The 14,620-nt window shown below is 35.1% G+C and overlaps 1 protein-coding gene across 3 annotated transcripts in view; it reads right to left on the bottom strand.

Moving 5' to 3' along the window:
* Positions 1 to 14,620, bottom strand: part of LOC132751969 (uncharacterized) — an 85,176-nt gene that overhangs the window by 41,302 nt on the left and 29,254 nt on the right. For all 3 annotated transcript variants that reach the window (XM_060742198.1, XM_060742200.1, XM_060742201.1), the window contains 6 exons: positions 13,108 to 13,325; positions 12,039 to 12,208; positions 11,414 to 11,555; positions 8,064 to 8,251; positions 6,994 to 7,165; positions 5,688 to 5,811 (listed from right to left, as the gene is read on the bottom strand). In XM_060742198.1, coding sequence (XP_060598181.1) covers positions 5,688 to 5,811; positions 6,994 to 7,165; positions 8,064 to 8,251; positions 11,414 to 11,555; positions 12,039 to 12,208; positions 13,108 to 13,325 — 1,014 coding nt within the window. The remainder of the gene's footprint in view (positions 1 to 5,687; positions 5,812 to 6,993; positions 7,166 to 8,063; positions 8,252 to 11,413; positions 11,556 to 12,038; positions 12,209 to 13,107; positions 13,326 to 14,620) is intronic.

A 14,620-nucleotide genomic window follows, 5' to 3' on the forward strand; every position in this document is an offset into this window, starting at 1 on the left:
AAAGCTAACAACAATCTAAAAAAAAAAAATCTAAAAAATTCACAATTAATTGCTGATGATTTTAACCAAAAATATTTTTAATGAGACATATCCAAGAGAAATAATAATTAAAATACTAATGACTTATGTTCTATTGTCTACATGCCAACTATGATATAACACGAAGCAATTCTAATTAACATTGTCGCATGTACTATGTATTATGCTTGAAGTTTATTTGCATGGTTTTATTCTGAATATTTCTTTGACAATTTTTTCTATTTACAAATAAATCAATAAGGACACTGTTCTGCTTGAAAGTAGAAAATCTGAATGATTTCAGATTTGGACACCTAAAATAGATTGCTCTACAAATCTCGAACATGTATGGAACAAATTGTCTCTGTTTTATCTTTTGTGTGTGTGTTTTTTTGTTGTTGTTTTTTTTCTGAAAAAGCCTTGCATGTCCGTAGCATTCAGTGCATTCAGCACTTTGATTGTATGTACAACCTAATTTTGGTGAAAAATTGTTGTCTTGTAACATTTTTTTTTTAGTTTACCCTTACCCTAATGAGCATATTGTGAAAAATGGCCGTTTTCATTGAAAATTAAGCCTCCTGTTACAAGTTCAAACTGCTATGAAACTATGAAAAATGCTTCAATACTAATCAAACTTGGCACAAATGTTGACTGGACCATTGCCTTTGTAACGACATGCTCAGTCTTAAATTTCCTGTTACCATGGGAACGACGGGACATTTCAAAATTGCCAAAAATCACTATTTTGCCATGATTTTTTCCATTAAAATTTATTTCAAAGGTTTTTCAGACTTGGTTACACGTTACCTTATGATCGACCTGGGGTCACTTTTAGCCTCACACAAGTCCAAAATCTTCTTGGCTATGAGGGGTACTACTGCACCCCCTTCAACCCCCCCCCCCCGAAACAGAAGGGGGTACATCCCCCTTCTGGCAACTCCCTGATGTATCTTTTGGATGGGCGCGGTGCCGAAAAAGTGCTCGCTTTTTTTAGTAACATTTCTAAAACGAAAACATTTGTTTGGGGCCCAAATAGGACCTTTTTTCACTATTTGAGGCCTTAAAGAGTGCATTGTTTCACGTATATATGAGGTAAAGGGTTAACAAACAAGAGCTGTCACAGGAGACAGCCAAGCTCGACTAATAAAATACTGGACGCAGTAAGGAGGACAAAACTATGAAAGAAAAACCAATTATGTATAATTATGTATTAAGTTATAGTAAAAAAATATCATTTGTTAACATTAATTCCAAGATCAAGGGGAATAATTCTAGAAAAAGTCATGCTAGAGTTATGAACCTTTCACACAACATGTGTGTAATGATAAGAAATATATATTTGAAGTTTGAAGTAGATACCTTAAAAAGTAAAGAAGTTATAATATTTCTTAAAGAAAATCCTTAGTTCAAAGAAAGATAAATCTGTAAATATTGCTTCAAGAGTTAAGAACATTGTCACATAAAATGTAATTGATGATAAGGAATAAGTATTTGAAGTTTGAGGTAGATACCTTTAAAACTAAAAAAGTTATAGTAAAAAATAACATTTTTCTAGTAAAAAAATCTAAGTTTATAGGGAGATAATTCTTGCAATATAAGTGCTAGAGTTATGAACCTTGCCACATAAGATGTGGATGATGATAAGTTACATATATTTGAAGTATGAAGTTGATCCCTTTAGAAATAAATAAGTAACAGTAAAAAATAGTATTTTTTAAGGAAAATTCTAAGTTCAAGGGGAGATAAATCTGAAATCTGAAAATATTTGTGCTAGAGTTATGAATCTTGTCACATAAGATGGGGATGATGATAAGGTACATATATTTGAAGTATGAGGTTGATCCCTTAAGAAATAAAGAAGTAACAGTAAAAAATAGTATTTTTTAAGGAAAATTCTAAGTTCAAGGAGTTATGAACCTTGTCACATAAGATGTGGTTGATAATAAGGAACAAATATTTGAAGTTTGAAGTTGATACTTTAAAAAATGACAAAGTTATAGTGAAAAATATTTTACTGCACTAAAACTTTAATCTGAAATCTGGACGCGGACGTGGACGCCGACGCCGGGGCGAGAAGGACAGCTCTCCATATACTTCGTATAGTCGAGCTAAAAATGATGAAAAACTTTGGAATTACCCAAAATCTAGTTTTTCAATGTTAACATGTGGTCTTTCACCTAATTTTGGTGAAAAATTGTTGTTTTGTAACATTTTTATTTCTTAAATTAACCCTGTCCCTCATGAGCATATTGTGAAAAATGGCCGTTTTCATTGAAAAGCCTCCCGTTACAACTTCAAACTGCTATGAAACTATGAAAAATGCTTCAATACTAATCAAACTTGGCACAAATGTTGACTGGACCATTGCCTTTGTAACGACATGCTCAGTCTTAAATTTCCTGTTACCATGGCATCGAGAGGACATCATAAAATTGCCAAAAATCACTATTTTGCCTTGACTTTTTCCATCAATATTTATTTCAAAGTGCTGCAACTTCTCAAGGGATTAAGATAGAGTCAAAGGCTTTTCAGACTTGGTTACATGTTACATTATGATCAACCTGGGGTCAATTTTAGCCTCTCACAAGTAAAATTTTTCTTGGCTATGAGGAGGACTACCGCCCCCCCCCCTTCAAACCCCCGAAACAGAAGAGACATATCCCCCTTCTGGCAACCCCCTGATGTATCTTTTGGATGGGGGCAGTGCCGAAAAAGTGCTCGCATTTTTAGCAACTTTTCTCAAATGAAAACATGTGTTTGGGGCCCAAATAGGACATATTTTGACTATTTGAGGCCTAAAAGAGGGGGGGGGGTCAAAAGTGCGTTGTTTCGCGTATATATGAGGTAAAGGGTTAACAACAAACAAGAGGGCCATGATGGCCCTAGATCGCTCACCTGAATTATCAAACTCATCTAAACAATTACCTAGACAAGCATTCTGACCAAGTCTCATGACAGGTGAGTCAAAAATGTGACCACTACAGTGTTAACAAGGATTATCCATATTTGAGCAGTGCGACCTAGTTTTTTACCCAGGTGACACATATTCAAACTTGACCTAGAAATCATCAAAACAAACTTTCAGACCAATTTCCAGGATACTTGGATCAAAACAGTAGCAACTAGAGTGTTAACAAGATTTTTTCTATTTTTAGCTCCGGTGACCTAGTTTCACATGCGATTTCGAACTCATCCAAGCAATTACCTAGACAAACATCCTGACCAAGTTTGATGATAATTGAGTCGAAAATGTGACCACTAGAATGTTAACAAGGTTTTTCCATATTTGGGCGGTGTGACCTAGTTTTTCATCCAAGATGACCCATGTTAGAACTTGACTTAGAAATCATCAAAACAAACTTTCAGACCAATTAACAGAATATTTGGATCACAACAGTAGCCACTAGAGTGTTAACAAGATTTTTTCTATTTTTAGCTCCTGTGACCTAGTTTTTCATCCGAAATGTCCCATGTTCGATTTATTCCCAGCAATGACCTAGACAAGTTTCCTGACCAAGTTTGATGACAATTGAGTCAAAATTGTGACCACTAGAGTGTTAACAAGGTTTTTCTATTTTTAGCTCCTGTGACCTAGTTTTTCATCCGAGATGACCCATGTTCGAACTCATCCGAGCTATCACCTAGACAAGCATCTTGATCAAGTTTGATGATGATTGATGCAAAAATGTGACCGCTAAAGTGTTAACAAGGTTTTTCTATTTTTAGCTCTGGTGACCTACTTTTTCATCCGAGATGACCCATGTTCGAACTCATCCAAGCTATCAACTAGATAAGCATCCTGACCAAGTTTGATGATGATTGATGCAAAAATGTGACCACTAGAGTGTTCACAAGGTTTTTTCTATTTATAGCTCCGGTGACCTAGTTTTTCATCCGAGATGACCCATATTCGAACTCATCCGAGCTATTATCTAAACAAGCATCCTGACAAAGTTTGATGATGATTGGGTCAAAAATGTGACCACTAGAGTGTTCACAAGGTTTTTCTATTTTTAGCTCCTGTGACCTAGTTTTTCATCAGAGATGACCCATGTTCGAACTCATCCAAGCAATTGACTAGACAAGCATTCTGACCAAGTTTGATGATGATTGGTTCAAAAATGTGACCACTAGAGTGTTCACAAGGTTTTTCTATTTATAGCTCCTGTGACCTACTTTTTCATCCGAGATGACCCATGTTCGAACTCATCCAAGCTATCACCTAGACAAACATCCTGACCAAGTTTGATGATGATTGGGTCAAAAATGTGACCTCTAGAGTGTTCACAAGGTTTTTCTATTTTTAGCTCTTGTGACCTAGTTTTTCATCCGAGATGACCCATGTTCGAACTCATCCGAGCTTTCAACTAGATAAGCATCCTGACCAAGTTTGATGATGATTGAGGCAAAAATGCGACCGCTAGAGTGTTCACAAGTAATTGTGGACGGCCGGACGGACGACGGACGACGGACGACGGACGACGGACATTCACCGATCCTAAAAGCTCACTGAGCAAGCTCAGGTGAGCTAAAAATGATGAAAAACTTTGGAATTACCCAAAATCTAGTTTTTCCATTTTAACATGTGGTCTTTCACCTAATTTTGGTGAAAAATTGTTGTTTTGTAACATTTTTATTTTTTTAGTTTACCCTTACCCACATGAGCATATTGTGAAAAATGGCCGTTTTCATTGAAAAGCCTCCTGTTACAAGTTCAAACTGCTATGAAACTATGAAAAATGCTTCAATACTAATCAAACTTAGCACAAATGTTGACTGGACCATTGCCTTTGTAACAACATGCTCAGTCTTGAATTTTCTCTTACCATGCCAACGAGGGGACATTTCAAAATTGCCAAAAATCACTATTCTGCCATGATTTTTTCCATCAAAATTTATTTCAAAGTGCTGCAAATTCTCAAGGGATTGAGGTAGAGTCAAAAGCTTTTCAGCGTTGGTTACACGTTACCTTATGATCGACCTGGGGTCATTTTTAGCCTCTCACAAGTCCAAAATCTTCTTGGCTATGAGGGGGACTACCGCCCCCTTCAAACCCCCCTGATGTATTTTTTGGATGGGTGCCGTGCCGAAAAAGTGCTCACTGTTTTTTAGTAACATTTCTCAAAAGAAAACATGTGTTTGGGGCCCATATAGGACATTTTTTCACTATTTGAGGTCTAAAAGAGGGGGGGGGGTCAAAAGTGCTATGTTTCGCGTTAATATGAGGTAAAGGGTTAAGATTATAAACATCCCCAAGGAGAAGATCGGATGCTTTCGGAATAATATTTGATATAACGATTTTTTGACATGTTATATGGCCCTATAAAAATGTTTGTTTGCCTAGCAGCTTTGGTTATATTTTCAAACAACCATTTATATAGGGCCATAAATAATGTGTCAAAACCCAAGTTGAGCTGAACCTAAACCTATGGTTAATATGGGTTCATATGTAACCAGTGGTGAGGTTCTTATTCGAGTTTCCACATTGGTGCCATTTATGGTTACCACTTTTAGGAAGCTGACATCTGGAATGACTTAAACTCACTGTGTAAATCAGTTGGTGTTTAATATATAAATTAAGTACAAGAATTACAATGTTTATCAAGAAAAGAAAGAAAGAAAGAAAGAAAGAAAGAAAGAAAGAAAATTAAAAAGAAAGTAACACTTACATCGTCTGTGTTTGCCTTGACCATTTTACTGACATAAATGTTAGGTACACCTTCCATTTCGATTGTTATGTTGACACCTATATCACGGACGCCACTTTCTTCATCATACGCTTCTAGGTAAACACTAAGTTAAATAGAGGTACACACTAAGTTAAATAGAGGAACACACTAAGTTAAATATAGGAACACGCTAAGTTAAATATAGGAACATGCTAAGTTAAATAGAGGAACACACTAAGTTAAATAAAAGGAACACACTAAGTTAAATATAGGAACACCCTCAGTTAAATATAGGAAAACGCTAAGTTTAATATAGAAATACGCTACGCTTGATATAGGAACACGTTAAATTAAATATAGGAACACATTAAGTTAAATATAGGAACACGCAATGTGTTTGTATATTTAACATGCTAAGTTAAATATACAAACACAAGTTTACAAAAGTTAAACATAGGAGCCCTCTTAGTTAAAGAACACATTTAGTTAAATATCGGAACTCACTAAGTTAAAATTTAGGAACATGTTTAGTTAAATATAGAAACACCCCAAGTTAAAAAAGGAACATCCTAAGTTAAAGAACACATTAAGTTAAATATAGGAACGAGCTAAGTTAAATATAGGAAACTTATCTTTTTTCATATCATGTGTGCATGACTATATGAAGAAAACTTAAATAAAAATAAAATAATGCAATACTTTAAAAAATATTAGTTGAAAAAATTATATTTCTTGTTACTATTAGTTTACACAAATTCATTTAATTTCTTTTTTATTTTTATAGTTTGTTTGTTTGTTTGATTGGGTTTTACGTCACACCGACACAGTATATGTCATATGACAAAGTTCCAGCTTTACATGTGGAGGAAGACCTCAGGTGCCCTTCAGTGCATTATTTCAGGCACGAATGGGCACCTGTGTAGAACCACCGATGTTCTGTAAGCTAGCTGGATAGCTTCCTCACATATGAAAGAATCCAAAGTCCCTGTAGGGATTCGAGCCCACAGAGGTGAGGGGCAAGTGGTTTGAAGTCAGTGACCTTTTTATGGTACAGTGATGAAAAACTATTATAAAGTATATAAATACCCGCCGATATAAAATCATTGTCAACACCTGTCGGGGTAAGTAAAGGACCCAGAGAAGCTTTAGGACCTGGTGTTGCCTAGTAAGCACACAGGCATAACCAGGTCCAGGGTTTATACATGTTCGAAAATTACACATTTGCATTAAAATCTTAGTCAATTTTATCATACTCGTCGCGTAAGTTTGGCCCTGTTGTACGGATTTAAACAAATTACATAAATACCTGCTTGAAAAGTTAAAGGGTTTGACGTTAGTATTTTGCACAATGTATGTGGTAGTGTTATCGTCAGCACTTGAAGTAATGGGTTTAGTAAAGTCTGTAGTCACGATGGTCGAGTCCATCTTTGTGTTGCCAAGGACATCATGTGCTCGAACCCATATCTTTAACTGGTCGCCTGAAGAATATATTCATACAAAACTACATAAAGACCGACTTGAAATAGTTATTTCTCTGACTTTGTGTATTAATCTCTTTTCGTGATATGTGATCAATGTTAAATACGACACGAAAAACATGATTAAAAAAAACAAGATTAAAAACAAACAAAAATCAAAATCAAAGAAAAACGTAGCAATAACGCAGACTAAACACAGTTATTTTTAACCTACAAGAATTTCAAATAATTTTTTAATAAACACACGTGCTAAGAATTTCTATAAAGTAAAATTCATAAACTGAATCACTGCTTTATTTAATAGTTTAGTTTGTTGTTGAAACAGAAATCGTGTACATCATGTCACTGTTAGCTTACCCAACAATGAAAAATAATTAATGTATTTGATTGTTGAACTCTGACCTCTAACTGTGACCTTGACATTTTTTTAATACATATTATCAAGGCTATAGAAAGGACGCGGCAAATATACATAAAATCAAAACCATTGGTGTCACAGGAGCTCAGATGGCAAATATTTTCAGATCATGTGACCAATTTTAAAAATGTTTCGTCTACATCTAGATAAATTTTCCTATTACCCTAGTGTATGGCATCAAAGAATACAATATCAATTAATCACGATCAGTTCTTAAAATTGACAAATATACCATAAAATTTGACAGATTTTTATAAAAACAAATTTTGATAAATTCGAATTTATTTTCTTAAGAGACAACACTGTTGGATAATATGAAAAGGCTGGTACTTTTATGGTTGGTGAGATGAAAAATATAACGATGCAGTTGGTTTCCCATTCACTCTGTTATCTTAATTGCAAAATAAATCTTAGAATGACCTAACATAATTATATTCAAATTAATCGTGAATCGGAAACATTATATGAATTTATCATTACCGCTCCTCATCCGCTCTTTTATTGTGGTCGTTTCCCTGATTGGCTCAACTTTTGTCCAGTCTGCTCCGTGTATTTGTGAAGCAATGTCCCTGGTATACTGGTATTCAAATTTGACAATACCATGAATGTTTGTGATAGGAGCAAGAGTTCTCTCCCCTTCCATGTCATCGAGTGATGCATTTACAAATCTATAAATATGATATCATCAAGTGATGCATTTACAAACCTATAAATATGATGTCAACGAGTGATGCATTTACAAACCTATAAATATGATGTCAACGAGTGATGCATTTACAAACCTATAAATATGATGTCATCGAGTGATGCATTTACAAACCTATAAATATGATGTCATCGAGTGATGCATTTACAAACCTATAAATATGATAATATCGAGTGATCCATTTACAAACCTATAAATATGATGTCATCGAGTGATGCATTTACAAACCTATAAATATGATGTCAACGAGTGATGCATTTACAAACCTATAAATATGATGTCAACGAGTGATGCATTTACAAACCTATTAATATGATGTCATCGAGTGATGCATTTACAAACCTATGAATATGATAATATCGAGTGATCCATTTACAAACCTATTAATAGGATGTCATCTAGTGATGCATTTACAAACCTGTAAATAGGATGTCATCGAGTGATGCATTTACAAACCTATAAATATGATATCATCGAGTGATGCATTTACAAACCTGTAAATAGGATGTCATCGAGTGATGCATTTACAAACCTATAAATATGATGTCATCGAGTGATGCATTTACAAACCTATAAATATGATAATATCGAGTGATCCATTTACAAACCTATAAATAGGATGTCATCGAGTGATGCATTTACAAACCTATAAATATGATAATATCGAGTGATCCATTTACAAACCTATAAATAGGATATCATCAAGTAATGCATTTACAAACCTATAAATATGATAATATCGAGTGATGCATTTACAAATCTATAAATATGATATTTTCGAGTGATGCATTTACAAACCTATAAATATGATGTCATCGAGTGATGCATTTACAAACCTATAAATATGATAATATCGAGTGATGCATTTACAAACCTATAAATATGATGTCAACGAGTGATGCATTTACAAACCTATATATATGATGTCAACGAGTGATGCATTTACAAACCTATGAATATGATAATATCGAGTGATCCATTTACAAACCTATTAATAGGATGTCATCTAGTGATGCATTTACAAACCTGTAAATAGGATGTCATCGAGTGATGCATTTACAAACCTATAAATATGATATCATCGAGTGATGTATTTACAAATCTATAAATATGATATCATGTAGTGATGTATTTACAAACCTATAAATATGATATCATCGAGTGATGCATTTACAAACCTATAAATATGATATCATACAGTGATGCATTTACAAACCTATCAATATGATATCATCAAGTGATGTATTTACAAACCTATAAATAATATATCATCAAGTGATGCATTTACAAACCTATCAATATAATAACATCGAGTGATGCATTTATAAACCTATAAATATGATCTCATTGAGGGATGCATTTACAAACCTCTCAATATGATGCCATTGAGTGATGCATTTACAAACCTATAAATATGATGTCATTGAGGATTGCATTTACAAACCTATAAATATGATATCATCTAGTGATGTATTTACAAACAAATAAATATAATATCATAGACTTATGCATTTACAAACCTATAAATATGAAATCATCGATTAATGCATTTACAAACCTATAAATAGGATAACATTGAGTGATGCATTTACAAACCTATCAATATGATATCATGGAGTGATGCATTTACAAACCTATAAATATGATGTCATCTAGTAATGCATTTACAAACCTTTAAATATGATGTCATCGAGTGATGCATTTACAAACCTTTAAATATGATGTCATCGAGTGATGCATTTACAAACCTATAAATATGATGCCATAGAGTGAGGCATTTACAAACCTAATAAATATGAGGTCATCGAGTGATGCATTTACAAACCTTTAAATATGATGTCATCGAGTAATGCATTTACAAACCTATAAATATGATGCCATAGAGTGAGGCATTTACAAACATAATAAATATGATGTCATCGAGTGATGCATTTTAAAACCTTTAAATATGATGTCATCGAGTGATGTATTTACAAACCTATAAATATGATATCATCAAGTGATGCATTTACAAACCTATAAATATGATGTCATCGAGTGATGCATTTACAAACATATAAATATGATATCATCAAGTGATGCATTTACAAACCTATAAATATGATGTCATCGAGTGAAGCATTTACAAACCTATAAATATGATAACATCGATTGATGCATTTACAAACCTATACATATGATAATATCAAGTGATGCATTTACAAACCTATAAATATGATATAAAAGTTCATTATGTACTTGTTACTCATCCTTACAGACATACTAAAGAATAATTCATGTCTGGCGGAGATTACTTCCCTTTTGATATTGAGAACCAAAATACAGTCCCCTTTACAATCAAATAATGTAGAAAAAGTAACTTGTAGATGAGACCAACTGCATGTAAATTTGCTGACTACCTTAATCAAACTTTCACTACCTCTATCAATTGTTGACTACCTTTAACACTAATTGACTACATCCATACACATTGACTACCTTAACCACTCATTGTCTACATTAATCACTCGTTGACTAACTCAATCACACTTTGACTGCCTTAATCACTTGTTGACTACCTTAACCATTTATTGACTACCTTTACCACTTGTTGACTACCTTTACCACTTGTTGACTACCTTAACCACTTGTTGACTACCTTTACCACTTGTTGACTACCTTAACCACTTGTTGACTACCTTTACCACTTGTTGACTACCTTTACCACTTGTTGACTACCTTTACCACTTGTTGACTACCTTTACCACTTGTTGACTACATTAACCACTTGTTGACTACCTTAACCTCTTAATGACTATATTTATCATACGTTGACTATCTTAATCACATGCGGACGACCTTAATCCCTTGTTGACTACCTTTACCACTTGTTGACTACCTTTACCACTTGTTGACTACCTTTATCATACGTTGACTACCTTAATAATACGTTAACTATCTTAATCACATGCAGACAACCTTCATCACTTGTTGACTACCTTAATCACATACTGACAACCTTAATCACTCGTTGACTACCTTAATCAGTCGTTACACCAATACCATTCGTTTATGGAGGACAAGAAATCGATATCATAATAAGGCACACCTTTATAAACCATATAAATGTTAAACACTGACTTACTTTCTCGTGTAAAGAATACCATCATCTTCTAAATCTTCAAATTGTGGTTTAAACGTCTGTATTTCATTGTTGTAGTGACCTTCCTCGTGAGCTTTGTTCATGAAATATCCTGTCCAGTTGACTACAATGTCTGTAACTTGTCCTGAAAAAAATATTGGAAAAATGGGGAGGAATGGCTGTGGGAGGTGGGAGGAATGGCTGTCAAATATTAGTTCCAAACGGTTTTGAAACAAACAACTTTCAAAATGTAGAAAAAAGTGTCATTGTTGTTTTTGTCATAAAACTATATATTTAAGATCATGAAAAATTTTAAGAAATTCTGTTTTACAGTTTTCATTTGGCCTTTGTGGTAGCTCGATATGTAACTGTAGCATACAACCTTAAATATTGTTATGTCTAAATAAAATAAAGAGGTTTGCTATTTACATGATTTAAAGTATAATGTTTTCTTTATAAAGTATGGCAGAATGACAAGATTGTTAACTGCTCAACATTTTGTCCGAATTAGTGAAAATTAGAGACAAATATTTTTTACTCTGGTGAAAATATACAAGTTTACATTTAATTACATCCTCCTTGGTGAGATATAATCCATATCTAACTACATATAAACAGATATCACTACCTTCACTTCCTGCAGACTGCCATTTGAAGCCTGTGTGGTTTTGAGCAGACGACACGTGCAATCCGTTTGGACTTTCCTTATTCAACTCTACTTCTGACTCTTTGTCATACAGGACAAACCGTCGAGCTATCCGTGAATTGTTGGCAATATCCCTTACTTCCAATAAGATACTGAAAATATTTCGTTTTGATAATTAATGACGAATACAAAAGGCAAACCCCTCCATTTTTATAGATTTGCATCTCTGGCGTGAGTTCGATCCGCAGGAGATGCTTTGGTAGTTTAGCTCGGAGGAAGGTAGTCTAGTACTGGTGTAACTCTCCAGGATTGAGGAACGATGGTGAGGAAACTACCCGCCTATATGACAGAAATACTGTTGGGAAAAAGCGTAAAATGAAACAAACAAACAAAACAAACAATGAGACCTATAACTATCTAATGCACAATAGACAGTTATTTATTTGTTGTTGTCAGGGTGGTTCATGTCCTCGAAAAGACGTCATTAATGGTTTCAAAATATCGCAGCAAGTAATACCACTGTTAAGCCGCAGCTTTTTGCAGACATTTCCTGGCATAAAAAGTCGAGACTTAAATTCAAATACTTGACTGTTGACAAGGTATGCATTAGAAAAAAAAAATATCGCAGATTATTATGGCTGCAATCGGCTGCCTAAAGTAGGCATATTTGTTTGCGTGGCTTAGTCTACTATGTACACAGAAAATGTTGCGGTAAAACTCCACTTTTTACGACAGAAGTGTGACAGAAAAACTCTTCTAGTTTCTTTTAAGTCGCGTCATTTTATACAATTTTGACATAAAATCTCACGGATTTAAAAGTTGCCGGCATTATTTTATAAACTGACAATCAAATTTCTTGCAGCATTAAAATGAACGCTACCGGCCACCGGAATATGGGGACGCTACCGGCCACCGGAATATGGGGGCGCTACCGGCCACCGGAATATGGGGACGCTACTGGCCACCGAAATATGGGGATTTTTTTACGTAAAACAAAAACGTGATTTCTATATGGTTAACTGTGTTCGGTGGTGAAATTATATATACGTACCTATACATTCCTGGTTCCAGAGGAGTAAACGTCTGGTAGTGTGACATATTACCCATGTGTAACGTTTGATTTCTGGCCATAGGTTTGATGGGGTTCCGTTCAGTGAGTTGTAGTGTAGCATCTTTTACAACAAGTTTGTGAAGCTCCAGATAGTACATCCACATTTGTGAACCATACTTGTCGTCTGTCCAGCCTTTCCAGCGTACTGTGATTGGTTCCTTTATAGATACAACTTTCAATTAAAGATCAATCACGTTGAATTATATCTTGATAAGATATTTTATTGTACAGGAAACAAGCGTTTTATGCTCGACAATAGTGTTATATGAAATATAAAAGTTATATGTCAGAAAAGGTTATATTACATTTAAAGGGCGTAACATGTCCAGAACGGGTATTATATGTAGGAAACGAAAGTAATATGTAGAAAATGAGTATTATCACATAAACCGCGGCGCAGGAGTGTAATAAAGCCATTTAATAAAAACGATATTACACTAGTGTAATAACACTTTGACGTGACGTCATTTGCGCTATATAAAAACATAGCGTAAAACCGCGCTAATGTTAGCGTTACACTATAGGCGCGTCATTGAAAAAATACTCATTTTTACAGTTTACTGTTCTTATTTTATACATGTGATAAATAGAATATTATATCCGTGTAGATTCAATACTAAATTTATTGAACTCGTTGAATAAAACAATATTATGCTCGCCAGAGGCTCGCATAATATGATTTTATTCAACTCGTTCAATAAATTTAGTATTTAACTCACAGGCAGGCCACATCAACTTTGTGAGACCGGGTAAAACTGCGAAGACAGAAGCTTCACAGAAGAAATCGATCCTTGACGGCGCCACAGGATGGAATATGTCAGTCGATCTAGGAAAGAAGCTTGTGTTCCTGGGTATCGTCCAGACCAACTTGAGACCAGACATTGTACTGTGGTCCGAGACAGGGAAGAAGCTCGTTGTCATCGAGTTGACAGTACCTTGGGATACGAGATGTGAAGAGGCCTATGAGAGGAAGAAGGCCAAGTACACTGAACTACTTGAGCAGTGCCGACACCGAGGTTGGCGGACATGGCTATTCCCCATCGAAGTAGGCGCTAGAGGGTTCTGTGCGCAATCTGTATGTAGAATGATGACAGCTGTTGGCACCACTGGCAGAGACAGGCGCCGGGCAACCCAGAAGCTGAGCCAGGCTGCAGAGCTGGCGTCTAGCATGGCTGTGGCTACGACGCGAGGAGACAAGCTGGATGCGATCAACCTCCACACCGTAAGACGGTGGGCCCACCCGCCATTACAGATGTACTTGGATAAGAGCCGAAACATCTGGCGGGGCACCAAGCTGACGATGGAGGAAGATCCGCAGTCGAGAACCAGACCTCAGAAAAGGTGCGTTTAAGACTGTATTATCCCACATTGATCATCTGGTTTACCATGTGACTTCTAGGAAAGACTGGATGGCAACCAGGAATAGATTGGTGACACTTGAGAGACAGTTGAC

Source organism: Ruditapes philippinarum, unplaced genomic scaffold, assembly GCF_026571515.1.
Source record: "Ruditapes philippinarum isolate M1 unplaced genomic scaffold, ASM2657151v2 ctg1029_1_1_1_1, whole genome shotgun sequence".
In the NCBI taxonomy this organism is placed as follows: domain Eukaryota; kingdom Metazoa; phylum Mollusca; class Bivalvia; order Venerida; family Veneridae; genus Ruditapes; species Ruditapes philippinarum.